The sequence below is a fragment of the Anguilla anguilla genome, chromosome 2 (genome assembly GCF_013347855.1).
Source record: "Anguilla anguilla isolate fAngAng1 chromosome 2, fAngAng1.pri, whole genome shotgun sequence".
NCBI classification, from domain to species: domain Eukaryota; kingdom Metazoa; phylum Chordata; class Actinopteri; order Anguilliformes; family Anguillidae; genus Anguilla; species Anguilla anguilla.
Window position 1 is genome coordinate 65,064,687 of NC_049202.1, and position 10,811 is coordinate 65,075,497.

At 43.0% G+C, this 10,811-nt stretch overlaps 1 protein-coding gene across 1 annotated transcript; it reads right to left on the reverse strand.

Moving 5' to 3' along the window:
- Positions 1–2,713: 2,713 nt before the first annotated feature.
- On the reverse strand, positions 2,714–9,460 carry ift27 (intraflagellar transport 27 homolog (Chlamydomonas)). The gene is made up of 7 exons (XM_035405292.1): positions 9,284–9,460; positions 8,385–8,464; positions 6,595–6,654; positions 6,386–6,445; positions 4,416–4,533; positions 4,164–4,273; positions 2,714–3,820 (listed from the first exon to the last, which is right to left on the reverse strand). Exons 1-7 carry the CDS (start codon positions 9,315–9,317, stop codon positions 3,722–3,724), a joined length of 561 nt encoding a protein of 186 aa, XP_035261183.1. The 5' UTR covers positions 9,318–9,460; the 3' UTR covers positions 2,714–3,721.
- Positions 9,461–10,811: the final 1,351 nt, after the last annotated feature.

A 10,811-nucleotide genomic window follows, 5' to 3' on the forward strand; every position in this document is an offset into this window, starting at 1 on the left:
TGTTGAAACGTTCAAATATATCACTCATTAGCTGTCTATTTCGATCTTGAGTCTCAAGGGCCCCTTAAAAATTGAGGTACAGGCACACAGTACCCTTAGTTCATCCCTGACTACATATTTCTAAAGAAATTAAATGCATGTTAAGCAATAACATTTTAATGATGGATCCATGAATTCACAACCTTTCAGCTTGTTTTATTATCTCCAGCTAGTTGGTGAAGCAAATAATGGAATAAATAAAAATCAGGAGATGGACCAAAACACAACGGTAGGGTGTATGTCCAAACTCTCTGGAAAAGAATACGATTTTGACCTAATTTTACTTGGAATATTAATCATAATATTAGTTGCGATTAGTTGCTAAGGTTATTATTATTATTATGTTTTCATATTACACTGATGTCCTGGACTAAGTCACTCTAATTAAGAAAGTAATTTGAAAAAAATCAGTAATATCCGTGTTTTTCTCTGATCACATGATTGCATGATATAAACACGCTTCAAATGTTTCCAGATTAAAAGATCATTTTGAAATGAGATCTTAATATGGAATAACTGTCCTTGTTACCCATGAAAGGCTAATAAGGACAGGGCTTTGACCTGATTTGATTGCAAGGGAGTCATTAAAACATTAATTAGCGGTTGTTATGAGCACATTTGAAATGAACAGAAATTATGCTTGCAGCTGTAACATTTTATAACCAGCTTGAGTTGCTACTGGAGTTTTATGTAGGAAGGCGATACAATATAAAGGTCTTGGTAAAGACATTATTTCTTAATAGTATATATACAGATGGATAACAAATGAAAAAAAAAACTGAATAAAGTGTCTTAGTAAGGTGTTGGGCCACCATGAGCTACCAAAACAGCTTTAATGTGCCTTGTGGTATAGATTCTAAAAGTCTCTGGACTTGTTCTTCCAAAACATATTTCCTCATTCTGTGTTTTGATTATGGTGGTGGAGAGCACTGTCTAACACGTCGGTCCAAAATCTCCCATAGGTTTTCAGTCAAGAGATCTGGCGTCTGCGAAGGCCATAGCATATGATTCATATAATTTTCATACTCAACAAACAATTCAATGATCCATCATGCCCTGTGGATGGGTGAATTGTCATCCTGGAAGAGATCACGTCCATTAGGATAGAAATGTTTCATCACAAGATAATGGTGATCACAATAATTATTATTTGCAGTGACCCGTCCCTCTAAGGGGACAAGTGGACCCAAACCATGGCAGGAAAATTCCCTAAACTTTAATTCCTATTTCTTTTCAGCCATTCAGTGTGTTTTGGATTACTGTCTTCCCGCATAACTCAATAACACTTCAGCTTCACAGACAGATGACCGCACCTTCACCCTCAGAATCTTCTGGTACAGAGCAGTATTAGTGGTTTCTTCATTTATGGCAAGGTGTCCAGCTCCCAAGGCATCCCCGCACCATCACACTACCACCACCATGCTTGACTGTTGCTATGTTTTTACTGTGAAATGCTGTATTTGCTTTACGCCAGACATAATGGGACCCATGTTGTCCAAAAAGTTCTACTTTTGACTCATCTGTCTACAGAACATTATCCCAAAAGGCTTGGGATGCATCCAGGTGCTTTTTATTTTTCAAATGTGAGATGAGTGGTGATGTTTCTCTTGATTAGCACTGGTTTTTCGCCTTGCTACTCTCCGTGAATCTTATTTCTGCCCGGTCTCTTTCTCATTGTGAAGTCATGAACACTTAAGAGGCCAGCAGTTCTGAAACATTACCATTTTTTCCTCATCTCTTCTGGAATTTCCTTTGATAAAGGCACAGTGCAGTGGTCTCAAACTCAGTGCCATGGAAGGCCGTGTGTATGCTGGTTTTTATTCCAGCCTCAGATCTTGATTATATAATTAGTTCAATTATTTGCTGAATTAGGGATGCAGGTTTGGACATAATGGTGACCTGACGTCGATGGTGACCTGCATTGTCTAAATAAAAACTTGCTTATATTCTGTGTTTCAATGCAGTTAAATGCATATGGATAAATGAGTAATTGGACTCAATTAAGGCAGCATTAATTGGATGGAATGAAAACCTGCATACACACGGCCCTCCATGGCAACAAATTTGAGATCACTGGCATAGTGTCTGTGTAGAAACTTTGTGGGGACTACTTCACTCTGAAGTAGAAGCTTAGATTCAACAGGGTTGTCTGCAAACAAGCTGACCTGTGTTCAATAAGCTTAATCTAATTATCAATTAAATTTGGTTAATTAGTTGAATAACTGAATAACTAAGGAGGCAATTGCTTTTTCAAATGGGTGATATGGGATGTTGATAACTTTTTTAATTAAATGAAGTAACAATAAATTGTGTTTCCCTTTGTCTAATATTAGATTTTGTCTAAAGATCTGAAACCATTCAGCATGACAAATATGCAATAATAGAGGAAATCAGGAAGTGGGAAAATCCTTTTTCACGACACTGTGATTTACCAGCATATAAACGTTTTTACGTTTTATATTTAAAGCATTTCAGTGGGTGAAACTATAATTAACCCATAATTTTAACTTAAACGCTAAAATGCTTAACATACTGCAGGAAATGGCAGAGAATAAATTATATATCGTATATAGCCTCAGTGCGGGGGGACAGTGATGTAAAAAGATGGAGACCTCAGCCTTTCCCAATGTTTAAAACACACACAAAAATAACAGCAATTAAAATAACAAGGCAATCAGTGTATAAATATACGCAGTGTTTATTTTTAAAAAAGGAGCTAGCTGCTGGTACACAGAAAAATCAAGAGCATTTTCATGGAGGGGAAGGAAAGAAAATGATACAGTAAAGATCATCAAGCGCACGCAATCAGAAGCCACCCACACAACGTCTAAGGCAGAGCAGGACCCTCTTCAGTAAGCTTCGAGGAGTGGAGTGAACCAGTGACAATGTGCCCTCTGGCAGCACAGGCAAGAGGAGGAGGAGGAGGAGGAGGAGGAGGAAGGACCATCTGTGTGCATCTGTTCCAGCCTGCAACGGCGAAGACCACAGAGGGAAAGCCGTTCCTTCCGAAACGGAAACCCGGCCTTACAGACCCGGTCTCGTTCAGCACGAAATGGAACATCAGTCTTTTTTTCGCCAGTTTTTTATAGTATTTAGTGTTTTTATAATGTCTTTTTCTAGTGTGTTTACTGAGCAGAGTGCCCATAGTCGGTCTCCCCACAGAACCCAGCCACCTCCTACATCCTCCCCCAGCCCCCTGTAAATACATTACATAACCAAAAAGAATAATAACAATGACAGCTACAGCAAAACAGCCAACAGCAAACTAACTCGTTCTTTTATTTCCAGGTGTGAGGGAGAGACAGAATGAAGCCAACCAGAGCTTCTTAAATAGGCTCTATACAGGTGCTGTCCATTACCTGGAAACAAAAGAATTGCATGGGCAATGGGGCGACTAGCACCCCCTGCTGGCGGATGGATATAACACCAGCTCTTTAAAGGAAGAACTGCAATGTTGAAACTGAGATGGCTTGACATGGGTGTACATCAGGGGGAGGGGCTAAAGCAAAGTTCCTCTTCATGGAAATTCTAGCTTGATCCCAACAGTAGGGGAAATCTGATATATAATTTCAGACATGATCTTTTTGATCAACAATAGCGTCAATGGTCAGGAGGGGCGTGAGCAGTGGATTCCTGTAGCAGGGACCACAGCGCCCCCTGCAGTTCAGGAGGTCAGGTGCTTCTACGCCAGAGTCTGGATGGTTTGGATCCTGTCCTGATAGAGGGCATAGAAGGCCCGGGCCAGACTGAGGAAAGGAGCCTCACAGTTCTCCATCTCCTTCTGCAATGCAACACAACACACATACAGTACATGTACACATATACATACACACACACACACACACACACACACACACACACACACACAACTCCTTAATGGGCTACTGCATGAACCACAACACATACAATGCAATTCAAATATAGGACACCCGAAATATCACATACAAGGCTGTGCTTTGTAGCGTCAGTAATGTTTGACTGTATTCCCCGCGCATTAAATGACTTTTCCATAGCCGACGGCTCTGGAGCTGTAGCATGCGTATTAGAGAGCGAACAGAGCGATGCTGTGCTGCTGGAGCACAGGGCCCTGTCAGGGATCGTGAGAGGGGAACATGTGGACTCACAGCGGAGGTCTCGTGGTACTCCAGCCCCTGGCTTCGGGCCCACTCCTGGGCCACCGCCGTCTCCACCTCCCGCCGGGATGACAGGTCCGACTTGTTGCCGACCAGAACCCCTGCGTAGCACGGAACACACACACACACACACACACACACACACACACACACACACACACACACACACACAGAGCAGCGTTAGCCCTGCCCCGTACAGGAACCAGGCCCGGCCCGGCCCCGCTACCCAGTGTGCAGTCTCACCTGGCACCTGCAGGCCCTGGCAGTGAGCCCGTACCCTCTCCAGCCACTGCCCACAGTTCCTGAAGGAAGCCTCGCTGCTCACATCAAACACCAGGCACAGCACCGAGGGCTGCCCCCACTGGGGAAGAGAAAATACAGCATCACTTACTGACACACACACACGTATGCACACATGCCATCACTTCCTCACATACACACGTATGCACATATGCCATCACTTCCTCACATACACATGTATGCACACATGCCATCACTTCCTCACACACACACGTATGCACACATGCCATCACTTCCTCACATACACACGTATGCACACATGCCATCACTTCCTCACACACACACGTATGCACACATGCCATCACTTCCTCACACACACACGTATGCACACATGCCATCACTTCCTCACATACACACGTATGCACACATGCCATCACTTCCTCACACACACAGGTATGCACACATGCCATCACTTCCTCACATACACACGTATGCACACATGCCATCACTTCCTCACATACACATGTATGCACACATGCCATCACTTCCTCACACACACACGTATGCACACATGCCATCACTTCCTCACATACACATGTATGCACACATGCTATCACTTCCTCACATACACACATATGCACACGCATGCATGCATGGATGCACACACAAACACACACACACTTTCACAGCACAGCTAGACAGAAACAATTTCAGACACACAAACAGAAAGGCTGGAAGTGTCTAAACGCTTGTTTACAGTCTCATTAAAGAATGCAGGAAAGTCAGTAGGAAATGTACCAGCCCAGGCAAGGACAAATGGAGAGATCGTTCTCATTCATTATTCATATCCAACGGAGTTAAATAGCAATCAAAATACAAATATGCAGGAACTTTCTACGTGCCAAAGGCCCAATAAGGAAATATGTAAAATTATTACAACAGTGAGTACAAAGAAATCACATCAAACAGCTACAGCACCTCTCTGAAGTGGTTATTTATTAACGCAGAGTACAAAGCGCTGCCGCATACTTCATGAGCAAAAACGGGACACGATCACTATCCATCCGCATTCTGCGTGACGACAGCTTCTTCAGTGACAGCCTCTCACGGAGCCAAATGCAAATAAGCACTGTAAAATCACAGCTGTCCTCCAGTGCTTCTGAGAGCGTCAGCTACCGTTCCGGCTGGCTAGCTTTTTAAGACGCAGCACGCGGTTACTTCAGTAAAAACTCATCACTTCGAATGTATGTGGAATACCTTCAACAGCCAAAGGCTCAACTTGCTTACCATCCAGGAACATGGCCTCTGTATACAGCACATAACCCTACTGAAGTAGCCTTCTGATACCATCCTAGCTTCACTACCCAAGCTTATTTGACGGTATATTGCAAATATCTCCTTTCAATCTTTCTTTTCCTCTTCTCTGTTTCTCAGTTCTTGCATTCTCACAAGTAATATAAACGGTTCATTGTTTTATTAACTCCCAACAATCGAGAGACACCTCTGACATGTCTAGACAGTGTGAACTACTGTCGGGACTTTTTTATGTATCATTTACTTTCATCTGCGCTGTTATGACAAAGAAGGAAAATCCAATAAAAGAGTTCATTAAAGAAGCAGACGAACAAGACAGCAGGTTGTATTTTGGGACAGGTGAAATAAGGCTGTTTGGGACTGGCAAATATGATCAAAGCAACCTAAAATTTGAGATCCAATGGCGATAATCTCCGTACATGTAATAAGCACTCGATTTCATAACGGCAAATTTTCCATTTTGCTTTTTGGATTCTGAGAAGCACAGAACACAACAGCAAATCAACAGGACTGAACGCTGAATTCAGACATTCTGCGGTTCAACTTGAAAGCTTGAAGCGCGGGCAGCTTTTGCCCAAAGAACCAGGACATGCAGCTGGATTCTGAAAGTGCACAGCGGGGGGGGGGGGGGGGGGGGGGTTTCACAGAAACACTCTTACCAGCTTCTCACACGCCTCCACAAAGGTCTCCTTCCCGCCCGAGTCCACGATGAAGAGCTCCTGGACAGAGACGTGAGCGGAATGGTGACCGGGTGCAGGACGGCGCACAGGCGGCCGCCGCGCTAACCCTCTGGGGATCGCGCGGGTAAACAAGCCGCTCCACACAAACGGCCAATCGGAGCGAGCGAAACGGCGGAGCGAGGACTCACCACACTGTCACCGCTGTCGGGGATGCTGACAGACTTCACCACCAGCTCCGCTCCTGCAGTCTGGGAAGAGTACATGTAAAAAAACGAACGCAACCCCGCCGCTCTCCCTGTCAGGGCACTGTACTGGTACACCTACGGGACGCTCGCCGGGGAAGGCTTTCTGATTGCTTTAGGTCAGACGACACCCCAGTGCGTCTGCGGTCTTAAGCGGCTTCATTAAAAAGGCACCTGCCGTCCCAAGTTACACTGTACATCAGAACTTCAAGCGAGGCAAATTTTTTGTTTTTAAAAGACCGTAAATACCTCAAAGGGAAGTCTTAATCACTGACGATGCAATGTATTTTTTGTTTTTTTTTGCAATAAACTTGAAACAAGTATTTAAGCTCCACCGTGCGTTATCCCTGGAAATCCATAATGGCGTCACGTTAGCGTAGCGCTTTGCTACAGCGGGCGTCGCCGCTGCGCGCCTCGCCGCGTTCCCCGCGCGGCGTGCGCCCTGCTCGTTAGGCGCCCCGTGAGCACGCCGCTCGGTCGCCTCGCCCGGCGCATTCGTTACTGACGTCTGTGTCCCTTCCTCGGCCCTGTCGCGCTGACGCAGGCGAAGCCACAGGCCCGCCCGATGAGGCAGAAAAGCCTCCCGTTTTGCTACGCATCTGCCACGTGTCCTGTTATTCCATGTGAAGAAATAGTATGCTGAAGTGTACTCCAACTACGCTATTTCATACTTAAGAATACATGAAGTATACATAAAGCTTATGTTAAGTATGCTTAGTATGCTATTTTTTTCATATGGGATCCAATGAACTCCAGGCAGGTTATCATGTTTCAGAGTTTCTCCATCACCCGTGACCTAGAGATGAGGGGGTCACTGACAGGCTGCGTTCCTAATTTACCCCTTAAGCCTGAGGTGTGGGCCTATTATTATTATTATTATTATTATTATGCAGCTGGTAAAACAAGGTACCATCAGGTTCATAAAGTACTTCATAAAGCAAGAAAGAAAAAAGAACAAATGTATTTAACATAATAAAAAAACACACGTTCATACTTGACCTAAAGTACATGCACACCACCTTCCAAATCATTATGATAAAGAGTACACTGCATTTGTATTATGACTTCAAACTTTAATTCCCAGGAGCACTGTGAGACGCCTACTGTATCGTCAACCATTCACTAGTAAAGGTCACAACAGAAGCGCCTATGTGATGATTAGTACTCCTCGGTAGAAGAAGAAAACAATACAAGAATTTTATACGTGATAAAAATGTGGGATAATAAAACATGAATATGACTTTTGCGAGCTAGAAAGGAATTCCAACAACAAGGAGTACATTAGTAACAGGAAAGACAACAACGCCTAAGCTGACTAGTGGATACTTCGCCAGACAGTAATTAGTCCTTGATTAGTGAAGCTCTTTTTTTTTGGTTTCTACAAACAATGTCAGGATATGATTATTTTATTGCCCATAGTTCAAATAAATGGACTTATTATTACATTACGTTTCAAAGATTGCGTCTCTTGAACAGGCTCACTCCGCAACATTAGGCTAATCCTTCACGGGAGATGTTTCGTGGGCGTGTCCTCTGCATTACCGTCAGCAATTCTCCATCTGAAAGTTTTCCATTTTTATCTGGAGTTACTTTCAAGGTGCCGCTTCAGTTGGTAAGAGTGCAAACGAAGAAAATACAAAGGAATCTAGGGAAATATATGCGTTACCAGCAACGCCGATACATCCAAATGTAGAATGTGTACGCGCATTTGTAACAAAAAAACGCAGGGTCCTCACCATGCTGTAGTTCTTCTGGAAGTGCCCGCCATCGCTGCGGAACATCTGAGACAGGGCACTCTTACCCACTGAAGCGTCACCTAAACAAACACACATCGACAGTGTCAAGGAGACTGACTGATAGTTACTGAATGATGCTAAAACAAGCAGCAACAACCATTACCTCTGTCTCCGCGAAAAATTATTTGACAGTTAGTCTGATCCATCAGTTGAATCTCAGTCAATGCGTTAAATAATTCAAATTAGGAGCAAAATATTTGTAACGAAAGATCAAAGTCACGACTAGCTTAAAACTAGCTATGTGTGGGCATATTAATGCATTTGCGTTTTTAGTTTTGTTAGCTATTTGAAGTCTTGTGATTTGTGTAGATAATCAGATAACATGCTAAATTGCTCGCTAAAGTGCAGTCAGCATCAAAGAGAATGAAGCAGACTCTAGTTTTATCTGTCGTGTCCACTCCACATTTGCTTAATTTGTCGCTAGCTAGTCATCTTGTTCATTTGACTGCACGACGTGGCAAATGACAACTTTACAACTTTGACAAGAGTAGCTAAATAGTTAAATAGGGCGGTCGATACGGTGGCTATGACTACCTAGTTAACATTACCATTAGACTAGATTGCAATGTATTAGCATGTGACAACAAACGTAGTGATAACTACAATGACCAGTTTATTTCGTGGGGGCACTGTAACCCGTTTTCTCGTGTGTTCGTGATAAAACATCATAATTTACTAGGATAAATCGTTAAAATCTAGCCAACTTGATTTTCTTCCAATCGAGCTACCAGAAACAGCTAACTCTGGTTAGCTTCCTAGCTAGAAGGCTGACAACGGAAGAGTATGAATACCGATGAAGCACCCCTTCCCTACAGTTAGCTCAGCTCGAAAGATCTTACCAACTAGAATGCATTTTGCTCTTAACTTCACCATTTTACAGGAGTGTCGCTTCGCTAATTTTTAAGTTCCATTCACAATGTGCCCGTTATGTTAGTTGTACTTCAAATATTCCCTTCGGTAGTCCTACATTCTTCCTTTCCGCCTCGGTAACATGCATAGAGCTGGTCTCCTAGCAACCTCATAAGAGATGCGGTATTGGTCAGTTCATCGATGACGTAAACATTTCAACCGTGCTCATTGGGTAGAGAATTTAACCCCTCCTCTTTTTACGTCTAATAGACGAGTCTGTCAGTTCCAACGAAATGTCTTATTGGTCAAAGTTTGACCCACGCCTTAAATGTTATATTACTATTTATATTGGCTTTCAATCAAACTCATCATCTTGCTATTGGTCAAACTGACTATCAATTCAAGTCCATCCGCCAGAGGGACTTATGGGCGGGTTCATCATGTGAAGGTAACAGCAAGGACGATGCATCTGCAGGGCAGCAGATGAAACGGTTCATAGAAGTGTATGGTACGCTTTTCAAAAAATCACTATCAACTGGTGTTCTGCCACTGGTGTACTATTCTGAAAAACTTCATTCTAGGGAAATCAATATAGCCTACTACATACAATGGCAGAGAGAATGCAGAAATGCACCAACAGAATCATTCATTAGAACTGTTTATTTAACTTAAACTAATATGGGAAAAACTGAATTTCTGAAGATCATTCACTTTCAGGGCTTCATACCTCCGATTTGTAGAGATAAAAGATCCTGTGACATTCCTGCAGTAGTCCATCCCATTGCAGATTACAATTCTGTTCATGTACCATGGTCACAGTCAAAGTCGAAGTCCCCAAAGTTCAGTGGGATTTCCACCCCATGATAGCCAGGTAATAATACTCCCTCAAAACCACCCCTTCGCACTGTTGCCACAGTAACACGTACTGTTACCCAGTCATCTGATGCCTCCAGAACACCTTTCCTCATCAAAGCCAGGATAGGCTTCAAATCAGCTATGTGGTTGAGATGAAGAGGCATTACTCAGATATGCATATCAGCCTATGACAATTCTCCTTTCAAGATAAGTGTACTCTAATCCAATTACCCAGCAGACTGAAAGTAAATCTAGCAGATCAAATATTTACATACATTACGAGAGATATTAACAAATTAGTCATTGCTCTAGAGATTACATTCTCATGCAGTAATCAAGACAATGGACTAATGATGGCACACTAGTCATTAATATCCAGCAGGGCGGGTTCATACAAACACTGAAGCATCACACCAGGTACTGCCAATCATTCATCCAGTGCACTTCTTGCTTTGCATCCTAAGGATTCTGGAGTATTTAAGAGTAGTCGTCCTATTTTCCAGAGAGCAGAATAAATCATGAACCTGACAACACTACACTAATTAAAGTATACAATTCTGTCCAATGACATTCCAGCGGACACATTAATGCCGAGTGGTGAAACGGTAACCTTTTGGATTAATGATTGCTCCCCAGAACCCAAAGGCAGAACCGAAGGCAATG

Bases quoted from the DNA above. Each gene is read 5' to 3' on its own strand.
- ift27 (XM_035405292.1), bottom strand. From the start codon at position 9,317: ATGGTGAAGTTAAGAGCAAAATGCATTCTAGTTG. The intron at 8,465-9,283 runs GTAAGATCTTTC...GTGTTTGTTTAG, and splicing joins AGCAAAATGCATTCTAGTTG to GTGACGCTTCAGTGGGTAAG. The intron at 3,821-4,163 runs GTGAGTCCACAT...GTTGCATTGCAG, and splicing joins AGTACCACGAGACCTCCGCT to AAGGAGATGGAGAACTGTGA.